This window comes from Chelonia mydas, chromosome 3, assembly GCF_015237465.2.
Source record: "Chelonia mydas isolate rCheMyd1 chromosome 3, rCheMyd1.pri.v2, whole genome shotgun sequence".
Lineage (NCBI taxonomy): Eukaryota > Metazoa > Chordata > Testudines > Cheloniidae > Chelonia > Chelonia mydas.
Genome location: NC_057851.1, coordinates 131,862,372 through 131,886,995, shown reverse-complemented (window position 1 = coordinate 131,886,995; position 24,624 = coordinate 131,862,372). Strand labels below are relative to the sequence as shown.

Here is a 24,624-nt window from a genome sequence, read left to right as displayed (position 1 = left end):
AGGTCATAAGGGACCATCATGATCTGTAAATTATGTGGAACACATTTTCTAAATTAATTGCCCAACTTGTATGCAAAAAATGTGTAACTACATATACAAAGTGGGTAAGAAATTTAAAATAGTGTAGAATGGTAGACACTGTAATCTACAGTGCATAAGCATTTATATATATATATATATATTTTAGAGAAATGTACCATCTTCTATTACAACAAAAATCAGCACAAAATTCCAATAAACTTAAAAAAAATGAAAAAAAAATAATAAAGCCTATTGAAAAACAATATAAAGCATTACCTTTCTTTTAACAAACTTGTCCCAGTAGTTGTTAGGAAAAGATCTGAAAAAGACAGATGAGAAAATATACTTTGGAGGATTATTAGTGGACCGAGAAGTATAAAAAAATAACAAGAGAGAGAAAATGCACACACATTGGTCTGGTCTTGCAATCCACAGACAGGCAATTCCTGTTGAAGGCAGTTAAGTTCTCCTATGTAGGGGCTCCAGAAACATTGTTGGAAGGTGATGTAGAATTCCTATATCTGCAGGGTTAACCTAAATCAAATACAGAGCGTACCTAGCTGGCAATTAAAATGTTGCCATAAAAATGATGGTGGCATTCGCCCTGTCTAATGTGTAGAGTTTATAAGGCTTGATCTTTCCCCATCAACATCCACATTAAGCCATTAGAGAACACTGTGATATGCTATGGGCTCACTTATCATCATTATTATTTTTATCTATTATTTGTACTACCATAGCACCCCAGTCATGGATCAGGCACTGTACAAACACTGAACAAAAAGATAGCTTTGCAGATGTTTATGGGGGCAGGAGGAGCTTCTCCTAAGCATGAGGGGCAGCATGGGAGAAAGGACAAAGTTGCTTGTTTCAAAATTTAAAAAGTGGGAAATAGAGGTATGATTAGAGTGGGAACTGACATTCAGTATTGAATGACAGATGACAGGAATGTAAAGGATTGATGATAAAGAGTCTTAAAAGTGAGGACCAGCAGCTTCTCTTTGATGTGATAGAGAAGGGGGAACCAGTAGAGGGATTCAAAGAGAAGGGTGACATGGCCAATGCAACAGCACAAGAGAATTATCCTTGCCAAATCATATATAAGCGGGGCAAGACTGCATTTGTCAAGTCCAGAGAAAAGGCTGTTGCAAATACTGAGATGTGAGATGAAAGCTTGAACAAGAGTTTCAGTTGTGTAAATGGATAAGAAAAGCCATATCTTACATATGTTATGCAGAAAGAATCAACAAGATGCAGACATCCTGGATGTGAGGACCTAAAGAGAGGTCCAAATCAAAGATTATGCCCAGGTTATGGGCTGGGGTGACAGACGAGGCGTGCTGCTGTCCATGGCTAGACATCAACTAAGATATCCTGAAAGAAACCAGTGCGGAGAGAGCAGTGGAGGAGGGGAGGGTCTGAGGAGACTAAGGTAGCAAAAAGGTGGCTGGGATTGTGGACATGTAATTCAATTAAGTTGAAGAAGTAGAGTTGTTTAGCTAGGAAGATGGCAGAACTGAGAGGAGGGAATGAATCTGTAGTGGAGGAAGTAAGTATGGTCACAAGATTTCTGCCAGTGATGGTCTGTGGGAACAGGAGTGAAGGACATCCTTCACATGTAAATGAAACACAGCTACACTAAATGCATCTGCTTCATCTGGAACAGAAATTTTTGTCACCACAAATGTCATGGATCACGTCTAATTCAGGATACAAGTCAGAAGAGGAATGCACTTTGTAAATCTAGCAGAAATCATAACTGTCCCCTCAATCTAGGGCCTCAGCACATCACCGTGTCAATCAGTGGGCAATCTTTGATTAATATTCAATTCAGTTCTGTGTCTGTCTATGTATACATGCATTTATAGGGTCAATTACTGTAGTATCTAGGTGACAAATACAAGAATTTAAGCTTCAGCATTCACTGTGCAGGGCTGCATGCTCACCTAACCTGCTGATGATGTTGTATGCCATGTGATGTCTTTTCTTTTGGGTGGAAATCTACTGGGAGTGGAAAGTAATTTGGTTCATGATAGAGTTCGGTTAAATGATGAGACTGCAATGCTCTGAAGGAGGAAAGGTCAACCTGAAGTAGGAAGTTTCACAGTTAGACTTTTTCTCTGAAAATTACTGGTATCTAGATCAGATTAGCCTTGTTTTGGATACCAGCAACTTCAGTGTACCTGCTGATGGCAATATTTGTTGAATGGGAGAGGGAGAGGTGATCCATTAGGCAGTTTATCCTTCCCCCACAAGAGACTTAAAGATGAGAACTAAGAAAAGCTACTATAAGAAAATAAAACAATATATAACAAATGGGAAAAGGGGTAAACTGATAGCAACGAATATAAATTAGAAGCTAGCAATTGTAGAAAATTGATAAGGGAAGGAAAAAGACACAGAGAAATCAATGACCATCAGAAGCTGGGGATGGGTGACAGGGGATTGATCACTTGATGATTACCTGTTCTGTTCATTCCTTCTGGGGCACCTGGCATTGGCCACTGTTGGAAGACATGATACTGGGCTAGATGGACCTTTGGTCTGACCCAGTATGGCCATTCTTATGTTCTTATGTTCAGAGCAAGAAAAATAAGAAGTTTAAGTATATTAGGAACAAAAATGAGCCTAACAATGATATTGATCCATTGCTCTATGGAAATAGTTGAATTGTCAATAATATTATTAAAAAAGTCAGACGTTTTGAATAAATATTTCTGATTTGTGTTTGGGAAAAAGCCAGATTATGTATTCAGAGCATAAGATGATGATGACATACTTTCCATTCCAATGGTAACACAGGAGGATACGAAACAGCAACTACCAATGTTAGACATTTTTAAGTCAGCAGAACCAGATAGCTTGCATCCAACAGGTTTAGAATAACTGGCTGAAGAGCTCTCTGGACTGCTAATGCTTATTTTCAATGAGTCTTTGTACACTGAGGAAGTTCCAAAGGATTGTAGGAAAGCTAATGTTGTGCCAATATTTAAAAAGGGTAAGCAGGTAATTATAGACCTGTCAGTCTGATATCAATTCCAGGCAAAATACTGGAATGGCTGATATGGGACTTGATTAGTACAGGATTAAAGGAGGGTGACAGAATCAATGCCAATCCAAGATGGGATTGGTTCTTGACCCTGTGCTATTTAACAGTTTTATCAATGACCTGGAATAAAACACAAAATTATCACTGATAAAGTCTGAAAATGACACAAGGATTGGGGGAGTCATAAATAATGAAGAAGACAGGTCACTAACTCAGAGAATCTGGATTGTCAGGTAAGCTGAGTGCAAATAAACGATATGCATTTCAATATGGTCAAAGATAAAGTCATACCTCTAGGAACAAAGCCTGCAAGCTCTACTTACAGGATGGGGGCTCTATCATGGGAAGCAATGACTGTGAAAAAGACTTCAGGCTTATGGTGGATAATCAGCTGAACATGAGCTCCTAGAGTGATGATGTGGCCAAAACGGCTAATATAATTCTTGGATGTATAAACAGGGGGATATCAATTAGGAATAGAAAGATAATATTACTTCTGCATTTGGCACTGGTTGGACTGCAACTGGAACACTGTCCAATTTTGGTGTTCACAGTTCAAGAAGGAAGCTGAAAGATTATGGGAGTTCAGTGAAAAGCCACAAATCAGTAAAGATTTGGAAAACACGCCTTATAGTGAAAAAGTAGAAGAAATCAATCTATTTAGTTTAGCAAAGAGATGGTTCTGAGTTGACTCCATCACAGTCTATGGGTGTGTCTACTTTGCGATAAAAAAAATTAAATAATCGGCAGCACTGAGTTTCAGAACCAGGTCAGCTGACTTGGGCTCACAGGGTCAGGCTGTAAGGCTAGAAAACTGTAGTGTAGACATTTGGACTCAGGTTGGAGCCCAGGTGCTGAAACCCCACAAGGGGGGGAAGGGTCTCAGAGCCCAGGCTCCAGCCCAAGGTCAAATGTCTACACTGCAATTTTATAGCCTCGGAGTCTGAGCCCCGTGAGCTCAAGTCAGCTGACCCAGGCCAGACACAGCCATGCCACAGATCTTTTATTGCACTGTAGACGTATCTTATAAGTACCTACATGGGGAATAGTAATTTGATAATAGAGGACTCTTCGATCTAGCAGACAGAGATATAAAACGATCTTATAGCTGGACGCTGAAGCTAGGCAAATTCAGACTCAAAATAAGGCACAGAATTTTAACAAGGTTTGGGACAACCCATTAGGGTTGTGGTGGATCCTCCACTGGAAATTTTAAATCAAGACTGGAGTTTTTTTTTCTAAAAGACAAGCATGTCTTTAAACAGAAATAATTAAATTCAAGGAAGTCCTTGGCCTGTGTTATGCAGGAGGTCAAACTAGATGATCACAATGATCACCTCTGGCCTCACAATTTATTAATAAGATCCTGAACTGGACCTGATACTCAGTGGGGAAACCAGCATATTAGGAAGAGCACTAGCATGACATTTTCTCAGTTACTTTTATGCTTAGGAGACAGAAAGCTGTATTTTGGACTAATTGCCATGTCAATGCAGCTTCCGACAGCCCTAGGAAACAGGTATTGCAGCACTGCAACTTTGAGTTAGCCAAGGGGGTGATCTCTGTGATCAAGTTAACCAGGAGTGGGCTTCGTTTTCTTCTTAACTGGTGGTATAAAAACAACTTCCAAGCCTCTTTATCAATTTGGAGTAATTCTGGTGTAAAACTAGGTTAAGTGTGCCTTAACATCTGAGCATTTACGCCACAGTACTTGGACTAGTGTTCTCAACTGAGGGGGCTGTCACAGCCATGAGCCTCTGCTAGATCTTTGAAATAATTTCACCTACCCACTAACTTTGTCTTCCTCATCCACTTAGATGACTAGTTGCAGCAGTGGACAGAAACACTTTTCCACCTCTCACAAGCAAGAAGACTGAAGACTCTGTTATTGCTCTATGTCTGTGTTACTTCCATGCTGGATTACTGTAATAAGTTCTACATAGCAGGATCATAGAGTCATAGAACTGGAAGGGGCCTCGAGAGGTCATCTAGTCCAGTCCCCTGCACTCAAGGCAGGACTAAGTATTATTTTCAAATGCCTGTCCTCTGAGTGAGATAGACACAGAGGAATATATTACTTCAAGTCCCTGTGTGCTGCACATGGCTCCCATCTCATTTTAAGTATTTGGCTCTCATTTTCAAAGCCCTTAATGAAACAAGGGGCCCAACCACCTCAAGAACTGCCCTTTCTTTCCTAAGACCTTCCCCTCAATAAAGGTAGCAATAAACTAACAGGTAAGCTCTCTCTTTCTCTCTGAAAAAAATTAACACAACAAACCCACAAAGGAACAGAGAAGAGAGTCCTACTTGGATGACAAAGGGAATTTTAATTCTTCCATTGATGGCTATGTATCACAATGATCAGCACACTACAAATAGATACATCACTGTATCTAACTTTCTGTTTACCACCATTCATCTTTCTATTTTCATATCTCTCAATTCCTTTTTCCTGTTATCTTCCCTTTCCCCCCATGTCATCCTCTTTCTGGACTGTTTTTAAAGGTATTTTTCCCTTTGCTCACCTCTTCTCTTCACTCTTCCCTGCTTTTATATATTTTTCCCTTTCTTGTATCTCCCTACCACTTCCTTTCTTTTATTTTCTTTCATTCTTGACCTGCAGACTATAGAACACTCTGTAACCTAACAAGAGCCAGAAAGTACTCTTCAGTTCTGGAGAGAGGCAGGCCACAGCAGAGGAAGCTCTGTAGCTTTTTAATAATGTCTGAACAATTTTATTATATCTGAGTTTTCCAGATACTGTATATGTCTTCAAGTGTTATTCTTATTCAGTTAAACAATGCAAATAAAGTTGCTATGTTAAAACCATTTAATTATCTTTTTAAAAAACATAACAAGAAAATCAAGTATTCTGAGAAAGCAACATCTGTTTCTATTTCTCACTCTTCTTACTCTGCACAGCAGTACAGTACAGTCTGAAGGCAGGCTTTAGCTAGCTTCATTGTGTGTGTCAAATTTAAGGGTTTTTTCCCAACCTGAAGAAGCTTTATTTTGTGTGCATGTTTTTGCCCAATATTTTTCTACTGTTTTGTGTCCTGGTACAGTGTCAGCACAACGGTGATGAACTGGGAAATAACTTTTATGTTTCATGAATATGGCACCTCCCTCTGTGTATATGTTTACGATGAGTTACTTGTTATAGAATTAGCTTAAAAGGGGTTGTTAGAGCAACCAAGTGGGAAAGAGAAAACTACGATAGAGCACTCAGAATAGCCAGTTTTATAGCTGTGAAGAGGTGACACCTCAGCCCCGATGACATAGCTGTTTTGCCAAGGTCAAGAAGAGAGAGGTTAAAAAAACTCCACTAAGCCACCGAGGCCTAGACAAGGGTGGGAGGTTAATGAGTGGCCAGAGGCGGCTCTGGGAGTGTCAGCAACAGCTGACAGGCTGGCAAGGGAACACAGGGAGATAGAGAAAGCCTGCTGGGAGCAGGACAGTCTGTTTCTCCCAGCAAGAGAGGGGGATTAGCTGGGTGAAGGGAGTTTACAAAAATCAGGCAAGGAAAGATTGATGTGTAATAGCCATGCCATTCATTGTTTCTACACTTTGCTCTGCATGCTTTGTACCTTTGGGGGAATGAATAAATAATACTTTGTTTGGAAGACATTGTTTCTGAGTTGCTTTAGTCAACTTGACTGATCACAGGTCCTCAGAGTGAAAGGGCTTACAGGTGCCAATTTGAGTTGGGCTTGTCACATCAACACAATTAGAGACCCAGAGACCCAGTCCCAGAGTGGCTGGACCATGTGGTTCTTCCCAGAATGAGGTGCAGGAACCTGGGCCTGTCACCTGAGGGGTACACTCAAGGCAGTCTAAAGGGTTCCAAAGTGCAGTTCACCCACTATCTGTTGCAGTCACCTTGTTAGTAAATATAACACTCACCAACGTGAACTTTATTGTGCCTTGTTTTTTTTGCAGAACAAAAGTCATTTCAGATTCAGGCCCTCAGAACACCGACTAATAATCATGATCTACAACAATTCCTACAGATGCTTACAGTCTATTAGATTATTTTGCTGGAGCCGAATCCCCATTGCCATCGTCCTTTTCTGCAAAACTTGAGAGCTAGCTATATACAATGTGTGTATTCCAGAAAATTCTGTAAATCTATAAAAGCTAAAGTAAAAACACTCACTGTGTGTTGATGACGAGTCTGTCCCACTGCCCTTTAATATCATCTTCTGAAGGCTGTTCTGTAATGTACAGCCCATCAAATTCCAATTTCCTTGCAACTTCCTTTTCACGCTTAAAAATAACCAGGGGAACCTGCAGTAGAAAAATAAACATATTAAAAATTAGTTCAAAATCAGTGACAGCTCTGGGAGCTACTATCTTTCAAGAACAGCTAGCTGCTCATAAAAATTGAATGCACAGATTGAATGAAGCTAAACCAGCAATCAGAAGGAAAAATTACATACTGCACATAACCTACAGTAGTCTTTCAAACAGTCAAGTATTTGACTAATGCCAGTAACCTGAGTATGTATAGATGAATGAGGCCCAGATCCTTTCGTGCCATACAATGACTTTGCACTGCACTGTTTCAGTAATGTGGCCATTAACCTCAGGAAGGCTCAGACAAATGCAAGGGGGCTCCTACAGTGGCACAGAGCCAATATAAGGGTTTGTAGACCACATACCTTCCCTGCTGTCCGCATAGCAGGGTGAAAAGGGACATAGCTAAAAAGTGAGCATACTGGGCATGTCAGGCCCAGTATGTCAGGCTCATCTGGGGTTGCATTAAGGCACCTAGGGCTGTTAAAGATTGGCATGAATTAAAGTAGTCCTGAGGCTGCTCTTAAGACACAGCAGGGGAAACAGCTGCACTGGGATGAAAGTAATGCAAAAGACATTGTTAAACTACTTTTGCACACCACCTCCTTGAGTTGTGCTCGGTGAACTTTGCCTGCCCCTGAGGATCTGGACTGCAAGTCTCTGGAGCAGGGTTGGCCTTACCATGAGGTGAACTGAGGCGGCCACCTCAGGAGCCAGACTGTGGGGGGTGGGGCGGGGCACCACTAGGACCCAGAGTGTAGACAATTGTGTCTGCTGCTGGTGCATATGTATTCTCTCTGCTCCAGATGCACAGAGATGGTGGAGTGCTGTGCTGGAGGAAGGAGGGCACAAGAGACATTACAGGCAGGCATGAGAAAAGGTGAGAGGAATAACAGAAAGCAGCAGGAGCCGCAGGGAGAGAGAGGAGGAGGAGCCTCTTAGGTACCTCTCTAGTACCCCCAGGAGCCTGGACTGATTAACACCAGCTTCTCAGGGAGCTTTCTGTTTCCTGCTGCTTCCCTGAACCCACCTGAAGAGAACAGGCAGTCAACTGACATAGTAGGAGTTAGGCCCTTAAGATGCTTATATCTTCCCTCACTCGGGCCCTGCTACCAGCCTACTTATATGTCCCCTTCAACTGAGTGTTGAGAGCCACTTTAGCTGGCACAGAACAGCAGTCATGAGTGAAAGAAGAAAACACCCCTCTGGGGCAGCATTCAGAAAAAGAAAGAAAGCAAAGGAAGCTTTTCTATCTAAGCAGGAAGGAGCTCTCCTGAGATACATAGACACACACAGTGAGCCTTCTGGCCCCAGTGAGGATGTGAGTGGTGAGGAGATGCCTGATCTTCCAGTTAGTCAGAGTGCAGGTGACCTGGCAGCTACTGCAGCATCCATATCTCCATCTCAAATGGATGTAACCATGCACATTCCTGAAGAAAAGTGTAGATCAGAGAAGAGTGTGGCGGAGGTGCAAGAAACAGCTGCGGCTGAGTTTAGTTCCTTAAGTCTCGATGGTCCAGGACTGTGGACCCACTTGATCAGTAGCCTGAGGGACTTCCTTGTACTGCATGGGCCACAGCAAGTGAAAAACTTCATGTTCCCCAAAGACAATGAAAATAGACGTTTCCATCCAACACATGACTGGCGTGAAATCCCCAATGGTGACAAAGTGGAGAGGCCATGGCTTATTTACTCAAAAACCCAGAATGCTGCATACTGTTTTTGTTGCAAACTCTTCCAGTCTAGTGTTCCAGCCACATTGGGTTCTACAGGAACAAAGGACTGGAAAAATCTGTCTAGAAATCTGGCATGCCATGAGAAGGCAGCAAATCACCAGAGAGCATTCCATAGGTGGAAAGAGCTTGAGATGAGACTAAGGTTAAAGGCCACCATAGATGATCAGCATCAAGAGAAGATTGCATCATAGTCTCTTTACTGGCAAAATATTCCGAAAAGGCTCATTGCCATTGTGAGAATGCTTGCTACCCAAAACCTAGCACTGCATGGCACTTCAGATCAGCTATATATGCCAAACAATGGAAACTTCCTTCAAATTGTGGAGCTGATGGCTGAGTTTGATGCTGTACTCCAGGAGCACCTAAGAAGAGTCACAAGCCAAAAAATGTACATACACCACTACCTTGGAAAAACAATTCAAAATGAGATCATACAGTTACTGGCAACAAAAGTCAAACAGAAGATTGTGGCAGATCTGAAGTCAGCAAGATATTACTCTGTTATTCTGGACTGCACACCTGACATCAGCCATATGGAACAAATGACTTTAATGGTGCGTTTTGTAACAACAACAGAACCTAGTGAAAATGTCCCTGCAATGGTGACTGTCAGAGAGCATTTTCTAGAATTTATTGAAATTGATGATATTACAGGACCTGGTATGACAAATGTGCTTCTTAAAAAGCTGGCAGATATGGGAATTGCGAGAGCTGACATGAGAGGAAAGAACAGAGGAATACAGACACGGATCTGAGAGTTAAAACCTCGAGCTTTTTTTGTCCCATGCAGTTCTCATTCATTGAACCTAGTGGTCAGTGATGCAGCATCAGTTTCTAGTGAGGCTGCTGAATTTTTTAATGTAATTCAAAGCATCTATGTATTTTTCTCTGCATCAACTCATCGATGGCAAATTTTGAAGCAACATCTGGGAACATCCTCTCTGACACTGAAACCACTGAGTGCCACATAATGGGAAAGTCGAGTGGAGGCGATAAAGCCTATCAAACAGCAGATTGGGAAGATAGATGATGCCATAGTTGCCATTATGGAGGATAATGCTATGACAGGAACTGTTCGTTGGAGAATAATAACACACGGAAATGGAATCACCAGAAACATACATAACTTCAAATTTCTGTGTGTGGCATGACATACTATTTGAAATAAATGTTGTAAGCAAGAGACTCCAAGGTGTTGACCTATACATATATCTGGAGCAATGGAACAACTGGACAAAGCAAAGTCATACCTACAGTCTTATCGGTCAGATGAGGGATTTCAAAAAGTTCTGAAGAGTGCACAGAAGTTGGTACAGGAACTTCACACTGAAGCTATTTTCCCACCCATTCAAGAATACAAGAGTCACTGAAGAAGAAATTTTGATTATGAGGCACAGGATAATCCCATAAGAAACCCCAAACAACAATTCAAAGTAGAATTCTTTAACCAGGTGCTAGATTGTGCAATACAGTCAGTTGAACATTTCATGGAACTCAAGGAACACAGCAATACATTTGGGATGTTGTATGATATTCCAAAATTCCTCACTATACCTGAAGAAGACCTACACCAGCAAGGCAGGGCACTAGAGACAGTGTTGAGACATGATGACATGCATGATATTGATGCGAGTGATTTAGGTGATGAACTGAAAGCCCTTTCAAGATACATTTCAGCAGGACCAGCTCCAAAGGCTATTCTGGAATATATGTGTACAAATAAGATGACCACCCTCTTTCCAAATGGTTTTGTTGCTCTGTGCATACTTCTAACACTTCCTGTATCAGTTGTCATTGGAGAACGCAGCTTCTCCAAGCTGAAGTTAATAAAAACACATCTACACTCCACAATGACACAGGAGAGGCTGGTCGGCCTTGCACCCATCTAAATAGAGCATGAGCTGGCCCAGATTGTGGACCTTCAGCAGGAAGCATTTCAAATCTTTGCAACAAGGAAGGCACGGAAAGCACCACTTTGATTATTCAAACAGATAAAAATGCCAGAGTTTACTATGTAGACAAGAAAAGTTACATTTGCTGTTCAGGCATTTGAAAGTTAAGTGTTACTTAAAATTTTTGAACAAGGCATTTTAAGTTGTTAGTTCTCCTTTATTGAGGTAGGTAGCAGAGCAGTACCATAAGAGGAGTAGAACAGGAAGAAGGCAGAACTGAGACCTTTCAAAGTTTTGGCCCAAGCGAAGGGGCATGGGGGCATCATTTGAGCTCCCCGACTCAGGTGCCAAAATGTTTTGGTCTGGCCCTGCTCTGGAGGCCTTCCCTAGGACAGAACTTTCTCTAAGAGAAGTGCCTCCCATTAGGACTGGATGCGGCTGGCAGATCTTTAAGTTCCATTTGAATGGACTTTCCTTAGAAAACTACATTCTGGTTGCACTAAAGCATTAATTACATACGGAGGGCTGTTTTATTGAACTTTTATTTTGAAAAGTGATTCTCAGCATTATTTCTGAATTTCCCCAAATTCACCTTTTATTTATCCACCCCACATCAATGACTCTGCACCTAAACCATACCCTACAGCTGGACAGCATTATATTGGAACGATAACAATTAAAACTATATTGCTTGATAATAGGGTGGATATTACATTCGATATAATAACTGTAGTTCAAATATTATTTGAAGACAGCTTCATAAAAAGTGTTTAGTGGATTTTACTCACTCCCATTTTAACAGCAATTTCCAGACACAAATCTTGCACACATATAAAAAGCAAAACAGCTGAGATGGATTTTTTTTTAAAAAGCAATGTGTGTCTACAGCGGCCACAGGCCGAGACTAGAACTGCTCCTTTTAAGGACAATGTCTTCCATTCAGGGCATCAGGAAATGTCGGAAATCATTATGGCAAACAGTTACTTCAACAGTTTTTTAATTCATGTCTACCAAGAGGATAAACATAAAAAAATATTTTTTGAGAGACATTCCATAAAACTCACACAGAAAAAAGAAAGCCATATCTCAAAAGGCAGGACGTGGAGATGGTACTGTGTATGCCACCTGACACCCAATCATGGAAAATGCGTTTCACTATTTATTGGTGTTGTGGAAGTATTTAAAGTGCATAAGGAAATCTGCCACCTAGTAACCATTTGCCTTCACTTGCAAAGCAGATCCTGTCTCTTTGGCAAAGAAAAAGTAACCGATTAAAGATAAGATGGAAAAATAACTAGAAGCCAAATAATTTCCTACAGCATAAAAACCTGTGCAAAGAGAAATGCTATTCATGTGCCTCCTTTGAGTGAGCTGCTGATCTGTTGCATTCCAATCCTGATAAAACAAGACTGGCAGAGGTGTAAAAGGGACAATAGGAAGGCCTTGATCAGTCAGAAACTCTAGTCCAACTACCACACACCCTTGGCAATATACGCTTCTTGTGCAGCACAGCCAGCTGACATGCAATGCTGCCATTGTAATCCATCCTCCTCTGGTCACATGTATCCCCCTCTACTTGTATTTGAAAGCCACAGGCGGCACCTCAGTCAGAACAGGGCTGCATTAATGTACATGGTAAATGGCCATGTGTTGAGCCTATGAGAACATGCCATACGGAGGGATTCCACCTCCCTCAAATGACAGGCCTCACTTTCTGAATTCTTGTGAGGTTCATCACATGCATAACTTATTTATAGGGGAGGCCAGCAACATAGTGGCTCTTCATGGGGGTCCCCACCGTGTTTGTGCAAAATTTCTGTGATTTTGTTCCACTGCACATCACTCAATAGAAAGGAGCAAAGAGGCCTACAAAAACAAACAGTGTTAAATTCCTCGACCTCTTACTTTCAAGCAGTAATATCCAATGATGCAGAAAAAGGAGATGACTGTGTGTAGGATAGCCAAAATCCGCAGTGTGGGTTCCATATAGCCACTGCTTTCTTCAAGGACATAGTGCACAGCGATGATCCTATGGGAGCCACTTTCCAGGCTGTTTAACTTGGAGTCTTCCTCAGCATTTACCACAAGAACTTCCTTTTCTTCTATCACAGCAGAGGTGGAGACCTGTTCAAATCACTCACAGTCAGTGGGACAACTATTTCATTTGACAGGAGTTTTGCATTTCTACAGGCTAGGTACTATAAATCACAAGAGACAAACCAAGGGTGATGTAAATGGGGGGAAGGGAACCTTTTTTTGTGACGAAATCTCCTCTAGAAATACCTCAGAGATCCTTCCACTTTATTCCACCGGGATGACTGGTTTTGCCATTCCCTCGCCATAGAAAAGCTGCCCCGAACTTGACAGATCACTGGGGATCCATGAGAGGCCATGGCCCTCTTGGTGGAGGCCTTGTAACACACACTGTAGCTCTGACCAACCCTGATCTGAATCCCTGATAGCATGGCTCTGCCAGGGATTCGTCTAGGTATGGCAGCTTCCAGGGACAGGAGAGAGTCATCAGTGGAAAAGCGAATATAGCCTGGAGCAGCATTATCTAACTACCTTTTGAAGGACTGATTTATGCACCCCCTCCACAAATTGCACTCCCTCTCTTTGTGCAGTCTCTGAACTATGCAGACCAACTGGGGCAAAGTCTAGTGTGCGGGCCATGAGGGTCTGTGCTCTGAGATGGTCTTCTATGATGAGGAAGGTGAAGACCCTCAGTGTGCAGGCCTAGTAGGCTCTAAGTAGCCTTGTGCCTTATTTAATTTGAGTATTTAAATGGTTAACCCTTTCCTGCCTTGACTCTGTGTGGAGAGGTCAGACATATAGATTTTTGGTATGTGTGGCATGTTTTATATAAGATTCTCTGATTGTTTAGAATTGTACTGATGGAAAAAATACTAAGAGAAATTTTAATAGAGGTATCACTTTAACAAGATAAGCACTCAACACATTTGAAATATTAAGTAGACCCTTAATCCACTAGGCTATGCATTCTTTGGCTAGTTTTAATTGGAAGTTAGTGTGTTAATTTGGCTACGCAGCCTCCCATATTTTTCAAATTCATGTAATTATGCAACACAAGTGTTGATTAGTAATAATACAACAAATTTACCTTATAGAAGAGCAGGATGAAGTTGATGGCAAAAGCAACAAACAAAGCCAACATCCTCATGTTATAAAAATTGCGAGCAAAATAGTTCTGAAAATAAAAATAAAAAATACAGTTTATCTATAAATTATTTTATATATCGAGTTTCAGAGTAGCAGCCGTGTTAGTCTGTATTCGCAAAAAGAAAAGGAGTACTAGTGGCACCTTAGAGACTAACCAATTTATTTGAGCATAAGCTTTCGTGAGCTACAGCTCACTTCATCGGTCAACTTTAGTTGATTTAAGTTGATTTAGTCAACTTTGATGAACTCATAAAAATTACTTCTAAGAGCCTTATGTTATAAAAATTATTCAAAGTATCCAAATCTAGAAAGCTTGCAGAGTTTTACTGTTAAAAACCCTCAGGAGATCACCTCTTCCCACAATCTCCTCCAAAAATTGCTTGCATGTTTACCAAGGTTTTCAGTTAGAGTGGGAGAATCATAAAACCCAGCTGAATTTGCAACCAAATCTTAGACCTTGCGAGGAGTGAAAAGCTTGGATAACTTGGTCTTGAAATTATGTTGTTAGGCCACTGTACTTTCTAGTTCCAACTGCAACAGGATTGAAAGTGGAAATATGTTAGGCCACTGTACTTTCTAGTTCCCACTGCAACAGGATTGAAAGTGGAAATATGGGAAATCCCATGGAAATCCTGTTCCCATAAGGTCTGTAGCCTGACGTGGTTTTAACAGTTCAGGTAAGTTTCAGATGTGCAGCTAAACTTGTAACCTAACTAAATCTTTTGGATCTTTCCAATGGCTAATTTTTAAAACATCCATAGTTGCTGCTCTTATCTCTCTCTACACGTATATAAAAAAACTACAATAAAAGAAAGCTATAGTGGCAAAGTGAATCACTCAAAAAATCCGGGAATGTTGAAGATAAGGCTGGACGTGTAACCGTAACTCTCCACCCCCTTTTGTGAATGCATTACAATTTACAAGATGGCATAAATATGTATCTAAATTGGGGGGGGAGGGAAATTGTATTATTTGAGAAATATGTTCCTTTAATTAGTCTTATTTTCCATAGATATGGGCTTTCAAGACAGTTTTTAAAAAGTAAATATTTCATACAAAATGTACGACATCTCTTTTACACAGATTTAAATCTAGATAGGAAATTTTATATGAAGTACTGGGTTTTCAAAAATTCTTTAAATTGGTTTGTCACATGCCTCATAAATTTCTCTCTCTCTCTCTCTCAGTAAAGGTAAAATTCTGCAGTCCCATGTGCTGCTGTGAAAGGTCTCACATACAAGGGAAATTGTCTATCACTGCCCTAGGGACTAGAAAGCAGAGAGGCGGTGAAAGATGACCCTGAAGACCCTTGAACACTATGGCCTCAGCAGTAGCTCTTTTTATAGGAATATGTGTGGTCGAGTTGTCATGCAGGCAGGTGCAGAGCTAATGGATTAGAGAGTTGCTTGGATCCATGGGTGGCTGGGAGAGAGCAGAGGAAACCTGATATACCTTGTGGTAGTTGTCATGGAAAGGCTCTGCAGCCACTACCACAGGTCTGAGACCAAGTTTCTTCAGCCTTGTGCCTTTCAGATATTGAGCAAAGCCTCTGAATAGGGCTGGAGCCTGAGAGACAAATGTAATTTACCTGTGAGAAAGGATACTGCCATGTTTCTGAACTCACCAAATTTTGCTCTGAGTTCTGAGATCTCTCCACTCTAATTTTCCCCTTCATAGATTCCAAGGCTGTGGGAAGTGGCAGCCAGCACATCCCTCGGCCTGCGCTGCTTCCTGCAGCCCCCATTGGCCTGGAGCAGCGAACCGTGGCCAGTGGGAGCCGCAATCGACCTAACCTGCAGACGTGCAGGTAAACAAACCAGCCCGGCTCACCAGGGGGCTTACCCTGGCAGGCCACGGCCCAAAGGTTGCCGATTCCTGATCTAGTTTGACCTGTTGCATAACATCAGCCACAGAACTTCCCCCAAATAATTCCTTTTGAACGTCAGTATATCTTTTAAAAAAAATCTTGATTTAGAAATTGCCAGTGATGGAGAGTCCACCATGATCCTTGGTAAACTGCTCCAATGGTTAATTACCCCCACAGCAGACTTGTGCTGCTTACTAATAGGACTTCACAGCTGCAATACAGCTATGAACATTTGTGGCAAATAATTGTCAAGATTGCATATAATTCTTCCACCCCCTAAAAATACAAAATACATGTGCATCCATTCCCAGCCACAAACCCCCACATTTGCATTCACAAATTGGGTAACTGCATATACAACTAACAGCTTGTGCAAAAAAAAAAAAAAGTGGTTTTGTGGTTATGAAGAGTGTACATGCATATTTGAAGGCACACATTACACGTATCTTTGAAGAAGGCCATTAATGTTTTTCGAAAAAAAAATATAATTTTGCCTAGCACATTGGTATTTTCACTGTCATTTTGTTTTTATGCCTTTTTGCGGGTGGGTTGAGGACAGAGAGTGCGTGAAGGTTGCTACAGCTTTCTCAGATGCACAGACACTTTCTGCAGTCCTTTGTAACAAGTGCCTGGTACACATAATTGGCTAACATGCAAGTACTCAGTCCAATGTAGATAACATCTTACAAGAAGTTTCTGCTGGTATGCTATGATTTTCTTCCAGAAGGCTGATTCCTGGACTTCTGGTTCTCCATATCTGTGTGCATGAAGCTGTCTCAGCTTCTGTTTCCCTTTGTCTTCTTTGGCTTTTTCTTCCTTTTCTCCATCTTCTCCTCTGAGAAAACAAATGAGCTCATAATGTGTGCTGAGTCACTGAAGATGACTAGAGATCTATTATAAACTTTTTTCCCACCCAGATGTTTACAGTCAGGGGTTGGCACCACCATGTTGCGCGACGGACACTTGACAAAATGCCCATACTTAGTGACGGACATTGGGGGAAGGGGGGATTATGTCATTCAGTCATTCAATTTTTTGAAAAATTACCATGGACATCAACATTTTTACCATGGACACATTACTGACTCCTGTTTACAGTCCCACCACAGTAAGGGGGAAATCCTGTCCCCTCATGAAGCCACAGTCGCCATGATTCGTGCAGGGAAGAGATGTGAAATGAAGAGGAATTCTCCCTCTCAGGCCACAAAGAAATGGCAAAAATGTTCTGTGGGTGATACTGCAGCCACTGCATTACAGTAGCCTCTCTTAAATGAGGATATTTGACTGGTGAATCCAGGTAATTATGGATCCACCTGCTCCACCCTTCCTATTCCCAAGCCCCACTCCATATTAGTGTAGTTAGTACCAATAGAACTAAGCTCTGTAATGCACTTTGGGTGGCTCTCCTCTACCCTCAGCACTACATCACATCTGCTGTGGTGAGGACTCCAGGGTGCAGAGAAAGCAGCAGGATAGCACCATAACATAATACAATTGACTTAAAACTTACAATACATTTATGTTTTGAAACAGAATAACTGAAAAAGCATTTCCTCCTCTATTTACGAACCAAGTCTTGAGTTCAGGATTGTGTATTTCCTCTCCAACAGTCATGGATACCACAAGCACTTACTCAAATGGAGGAAGGAACAAGAATTGATTGTTGCAATTTCAGGTGTTTGTAATGTATCAGCTATACTAAGGAAAACGAGGAATCCTGAACTATGGGATGTAGTTTCACTCTATTTTACCAGTTAAAACCAAACACTGTATTTTGTATTCCATTACATTTATTTGATTTTTAACTCAGTCCTTCATTCTATTACTAATTTGGGACCTAAAACAGTGTTGCACTAATTTAGAAAAACAAAAACAAAGAGAAAGGCTGAGTTGCACATTTGAAGAAAACTGACAAAGTTCGTGCTGCATAAAAATCTAAGAGCACTGAACTGTGATCCTGCAGTGAGCCATGCTCACACAGAATTTTGCTAAAGCCAAAACAATATTGGACTGACAAGGTTTGTAAAATCAAAATCACCCTGGTTTACATACCTAGCAGCTGCACACCGTTCATTAGGTGAACCTGTACCCAAAGACTTTGCCAAAGACCGTACATCTTACTATAAAATTGTTCTCTGGAACTTATGTGGTTCTGTCTGTATGTTTAATGCTTCTAGCCACTGTGTTTGCCAAGAAAACTTTAGATATGGACTAAATAATGCTGGTCAAACATTTTCTGATGGAATCTTTTTTTCCATTGGAAAATTCTGATTTTATGGAATCAATATATGTTGTGGAAACATTTTGACTCTGTCAAAACTTTTGATGGAAACCAGTCAGGCAAGCAGGTTGACCAGCCCGTCTGGTTTCCTCTCAGCCTGCCTACAAGCTGACTGGAGGGTCGGCAGGCAGACTGCTTGCGTCCCCAGCCTCCCAGCACACTGGGCAGCCTGTCTGGTGATGGCTCCCTCAGCTGCCCGGCTTCCTGGGCTAACCAGCTAGTTGGCTCCCTGGGGTGCCCATCTAGCTGTTGGGCTGCCTGGCACCATAATTTACATCCAATAGAAAATTTTCATTTTCAACTTTTAATTCCAAGTCAAAAGGAAAAACATTTGGAAATGTGACATTTTTCATAGGACAGGAATTCTGGTTGCGGACAGCTCTAGAGCTGAATGTAAATCAAAGCATTTTCTTCCTTAATCAGCAGATAGCCTGGAACAATAGTTCTAGGAGTGATAAACTCCCTCTTCCATCTTAAAGGGTTTTTAACTCTGAACCTAAAAATAACTATTAAATTTCAGGCATGTTCGCTTTTGTCCCACAATCCCACTCTGCCTCCCAAACCTGCTCAAATGCCAAAGGCCCTAACTATTCTCTGCCCAACTGCCAAAATCTCCAGGTTCCCCTTGGTGTGTGTGATGACGTGTGTGGAAGATTGAAAAGTGAAATCTTTGGAACAGCATACAATAAATTGCATTCACTATCACAAACAAATGCATGCAGGGACTACTTACATATTTAGACTTCTAGTTTTAAATTCAAATGCTCCTGTAACTATGAGTCTGGTAGCACCTTAAAGACTTACAGATTTATTTGGGCATAAGCTTTTGTGGGTAAAAAACCCACTTTTACCCACGAAAGCTTATGCCCAAATAAATCTGTTAGTCTTTTAAGATGCCACCGGACTCCTTGTTGTTTTTGTGGATACAGACTAACACAGCTACCCCTCTGATAAATGCGCCTGTGGAATTTCTGCACCAGAATGCTACAGAAGCTTGGGCTGTTGAAGTAGACATTAGGTTCAGTTTTATGTGGAGTACATGGGGCCTTGAACACAGGAGAACTCAGTTCCAAGTGATATTGGGAATTTGTCTGTTCAAGCAGCCCAGCCCTGGCCTGGACATACAGTGAAAGTTACACTCTTAACTCTCCTGGGGAAGGGAGGGAGGTAGTGTGAGACAGTGTGTAAATTCTAATCATTAAAAGACTCATAGAGCAGCACTATAGAGAAAGCTGCTGCTATCCCAGGTGTCACATAAATACAGTGATCACAGCCGGAAACGGGACTGGGAAGGATGGACTGGAATAAAAAAAGGCATAAGACCACCATAATGGCATCAGTTTTATGCTGGTTTCACTGCACTGGGACTGTGAGGGGCTCCTTTGCCAGCAAGGATGATGTGTGAAAGGAAACCTACATTCAGACATGTGAGATGTCTCTATGACACAGAAATGAAGTAGCAAGGGACTACCTGTAAAGAAAACTGATTTCTCAGAAAAACAAATTACAGTTCTTAGGAGCAAGATCTAGGGTTATACCTACTCTGCTTTTTCAGGTTCCGATTTAGTTTCTTCTTTCTCCTCCTTTTCATCTTCATTCACTTTCTGCTCCTTGAATGAGTCAGATAAAAAATGTCATAGAGTTTAAGGACAGAAGGAACCATTAGATCATCTGGTCTGACCTCCTCTATATCACAGGCCACCAATACCACTTATCACCGCACACTGAACCCAACAATAAAACTGAGATCAAAGTATTACAACCTACAGGAGACTAAATTGGTAGGTGAAACAGGAAGAGACTAGGAAGGGCTGACATGTACCAGTGATCCAAGCCCTGCAATGGCAGGGAAATGATTAAGTGATACCCAGATAATCCTGGCAAGTGACCTGTACCCACAGGCTGCAGAGGAAGGTGAAAAGTCCCCAAGCTCACTGCCAATGTGACCTGGGGAACAATTCCTTCCCAACCCCATGTATGCTGATCAGTGAGACCCTAAGCACATGAGCAAGAACCAACCAGTCATGCACCTGAGAAAGAGAATGCTCTGTGCCCTCCATGTCCAATGTCCCATCTCCATTCCTGATGCTTCAGAGGAAGGAGATTGAAACAAAACCCTCCTAGAATACCTTGACCCCTGAAGATACCTGGATGAAACTCTGAAGCATGAACTTTAGGAACATAAGACAAAACAGAAGTGTGCCCCCGGGCTGTTGAGCTCTGCCCCTTACCAACACAAACAACCCCATCTACAAAGTCTAAGCAGCATTATACAGTATGCAGCCTCCAAAACATGGCTAAAAGGCAACAGTCATACTGCAGAACATCAAGGCATTTTTTATTAACCAATGCTACAGTGAGGGAAAATGACATTTCCTTTTGCATTTACAAAAGACACATGGAATTTTGAATTTAAAAGCAAACCAAATAACATGGACTAGTCTGAGCAGCTTCAAGCTCATGATCCCAGAAAGACTAAACTTTGGTAATTCACTGTTCTTCTTTAAAAAGCATGCCACACTTAAGAAAAAAGCTAAAATCACACAAACATAGCTGTAAGTTTTATTTCTGATCCACACAGAACAGACTGAAACATGGTGGATAAAAATATAGTTTGTTACCTGAATTTTTTCCTGCACCTCAGGTAATGGAAGTAAGGAAGGTGTGCTCAGCAAATCACTCAGACCAGCATTTGGATTATGAGGAATCAGCTTATACTGGCCTCCTTCTCTTTTCAAATCCAAGCCAAATATGTCTGAGAGTAGGTCACCATCATCTGATAAAGCTGTCAGATCGGTCAGATCTTCTGCTGGCAATGCAGCTTCTGTGGGTTTCCTCTCTCCCTCTTCCCCTTCACCACGTACCTCATCCTGAGTGGGATCTGGCATATTGGCTAAAAGTTCAGCTACCTTGATCTTCTTAGCCCCTTCTACCAAGCTTCCTCCGAGTAGCAAACTGTACATGATGCGAAAGAAGCCTCGGAAAACACTACAGGTGAAATGCAGTAAGCCCATCAAGATGCTCCAATAGGAAGAAAATAAAGCCATGAACATGTCCTTCATGGTCATTTTCTTCATTTTCTTCATCTGCTTCTTTAGACTCTTCATGCTGAGCATTTTTGTAAGAGTCATTATATTATACTTGAGGGCTATCAAGGCTGACTTGACAGTCACAAGGGAGAAGAAGCCCATTCTAGGGTCCTGTTCCTCAGGCTTATCTTTTTCATTCTCTTCTTTATTTGTGGACCTCTCATTCAAATCTGACTCAGAGATCTGGGCAGCTAGCTGCATTTCAAAGATGGTATCCTCACAGAAATTAACAAAAAGTTCCATCTTTTCCTTCTCTCCTCCTTCATTTACTACATCAAAGATAAACTGCCTCTTTGACTCTTTAACCTGAGGTTTCTCCCACTGAGTTCGACTTGACTCACTTATTTCAAAGTAAACTCGCTCAATGCGCTTTGCACTACCCATGATTTCTATGCGTCCAAGAAAGGGCTGAAAATAATTCAGAACACTCTCTGCTAGCTCAAGAAAAGTCTGCAACCGGGTATCATGGCGCATGTGCTCTGAAAGATTGGTCAGGAGAACAGCAACATTGAAACCAATGTCTTTGGCAGGTTCATGGAACCGTTTCACAAATTCCTCATAATCCAGAGTCTCATTCTCATCTGTCTCAGCGCAAGATAGTAGAAACTCAGTTTCAGACTGGGTGTAGTGCTTATGGCTTTCCATGGCCTTCTGAAAGTCCCTCTTTGAAATTATACCCTTACCATCAGGATCATATTCCTTGAATGCATCAGATGAAGTTAAATCCTTCAACTTTAAGAACATATCAAAAAACTTCAGAATCATCTCCACGTTGTTGGAAGACTCCACTAGCATGTCAACCATCTGCTTGCCAATAGTTCCATTCACAACATTACCTAAAGGTGGCAACATGCAATAACCAGTCATTGGTGACAATGAACATTTTGGCAAATAAAAGCATTTAATAATGATTACTGAAATCATCACATGGTAAGATTTACAAATTACTAAATGATCTGGTTGCATGCAAGTCTTCAGTGTATAACTATACAGGTTATCATTTAAAAATACTATACCAAATCAAGATCTATGCAGAAAGATTGAAAAAACTGGGTTTGTTTAGTCTGAAGAAGTGAAGACTGAGGGGGGCCATAATGACAGATTTCAAGTACATAAAAGGTTGTTACAGGGAGGAGGGTGAAAAAATTGTTCTTGTTCGCCTCTGAGGATAGGAAAAGAAGCAATGTGCTTAAATTGCAGCAAGGCAAAACTAGGTTGGACATTAGGGAAAACTTCCTGTCAGGCAGATAAGCACGGGGACAAAATTGCCTAAGGAGGTTGTGGAATCTCCGTTATTGGAGGTTTTTAAGAGCAGGTTAGACAAACACCTTTCAGGAATGGTCTAGTTATTACTTAGTCCTGCCTTGAGTGCAGGGGACTGGATTAGATGACCACTCGAGGTCCCTTCCAGTCCTACACTTCTATGATTCTACAGAGATGCAATAACAGAAGTAAGTATAAGCACTGCTTTTGAAAGAAGGAGATAAATGTCAGTATGTATACATCAAACACTTCTTTCACATTTAGTAGAGTGCTGAATGGGAGATGGAATTTAGGAGTGACATTGAGACTTTTCTTGCCATTCCTCTGAGGAGCTTTGATATGCTGTGGAGATTAGGCTTTCTGGTTCTGAGGGAGAAAATAGGTATCTTTGGGACGATCTTTGTTCATTCAATGCCTAGCACAATGTGGTCCTAGTCCTTGACTGAAGGTCCCAGTGGCCACTGCAAATCAATAAATAAAGCCATATTTTACAATGGCTGTATGCTACTGAGTGAAGTTGAGGTGCAATGATAACTTTTGCAAATGTTAAACAGGACAATCCCCCACAGCCATGATAGACCTACCCAGGTGAATTCAAAGCCCATTCTTTCATGGTTATGGTAATTGTCAATACAAAAAAAGCGTGATGTTAAATGCAGCACACTGAAGTTGCTAACACACAGTAAATAAAACAACTGATAAATAGGTTTCAGAGTAACAGCCGTGTTAGTCTGTATTCGTAAAAAGAAAAGGAGTACTTGTGGCACCTTAGAGACTAACCAGTTTATTTGAGCATGAGCTTTCGTGAGCTACAGCTCACTTCATCGGATGCATAGCATGCATGCATGCTTGCTATGCATCCGATGAAGTGAGCTGTAGCTCACGAAAGCTCATGCTCAAATAAACTGGTTAGTCTCTAAGGTGCCACAAGTACTCCTTTTCTTTTTAACTGATAAATAGTGAAGCTTCCTTCTGTAGCAAGAACCTTGGATTCTAGCTTCACCAGCAAATAGCATCTCATTTGAACCAAAACAGAAGCCAAACACATGGAAATAAGTAAATCTTTTTAATGATTCAAACTGAGCTGGCATGTGCTTAATTAACACTGATTTAATTAATTCTTACATTATTGCTTACCATGTAAATTATAGTTATAATAATTCCCATGAGCCTTTAAAGATCAACAACTCTTCTGATAATAAACTAATGAACATTAAAATACTAAAAAAGGAAGAGACATTGGTTTTGCTGTGAAAAAAATATGCAGAGGAAAAGACACGGTTATAATACTTGCAAAATAAACTTTTAAAATAAATTAAAATTACCTTCCAGCATAGACAACAACATGACCACCATATCCTTCTGAAGATCCATTAACTCTTTCAGTAATTCAATTTGACTGGAATCCTGCAAACATGAATCCATTGTAAATAAGACTATTTTGGGCCAATATTTTTAACAACCTCAACCCAGCCTCTGATCTTGCAGGCACATATTTTGCACAAATAGAAACTTGTCCTTGTAAAACAGGTATTTTACACATACAACTGCCAACTTGAACTAGTGTTTGTGTGTGCACATGTAGGTTTCATTTAGGGAAAATCAGACTGAGAAGCTGAGAGGCCATTAGTGTATTTGGCCCTTTATGTCAGATCTGAAAATAAAAGGAAAACACATTTATCCAACTATTTACTCTCATGTAGTAGCAAAATACATACACACACTCTTACTTTTATATGTTTAGAAGAAACAGCAATTTAATACAGCCATAGTGCAAGTTGAGCTACTATGGAGAATAAAGAAAAGAAAAGCTTTTCTGATAGTATGCAGCTGTGTCGGAGTTGAAGAGATGATGCCTATATAATACTTTATGTTTGCTAAACTGATGTTAGTATTGGGATGATCAGGTTCCCACCCACATGGCCGTAAGAAAAGTGTCATAACAGCAAT

General features: G+C 41.0%; 1 protein-coding gene across 2 annotated transcripts in view; it reads right to left on the bottom strand.

The window, feature by feature from the left end:
• Positions 1 to 24,624, bottom strand: part of RYR2 (ryanodine receptor 2) — a 699,456-nt gene that overhangs the window by 45,599 nt on the left and 629,233 nt on the right. For both annotated transcript variants that reach the window (XM_043544343.1, XM_043544344.1), the window contains 8 exons: positions 24,000 to 24,081; positions 20,944 to 22,247; positions 19,865 to 19,932; positions 16,729 to 16,876; positions 14,116 to 14,202; positions 12,900 to 13,118; positions 7,227 to 7,357; positions 298 to 340 (listed from right to left, as the gene is read on the bottom strand). In XM_043544343.1, the coding sequence (XP_043400278.1) occupies positions 298 to 340; positions 7,227 to 7,357; positions 12,900 to 13,118; positions 14,116 to 14,202; positions 16,729 to 16,876; positions 19,865 to 19,932; positions 20,944 to 22,247; positions 24,000 to 24,081 (2,082 nt within the window). The remainder of the gene's footprint in view (positions 1 to 297; positions 341 to 7,226; positions 7,358 to 12,899; positions 13,119 to 14,115; positions 14,203 to 16,728; positions 16,877 to 19,864; positions 19,933 to 20,943; positions 22,248 to 23,999; positions 24,082 to 24,624) is intronic.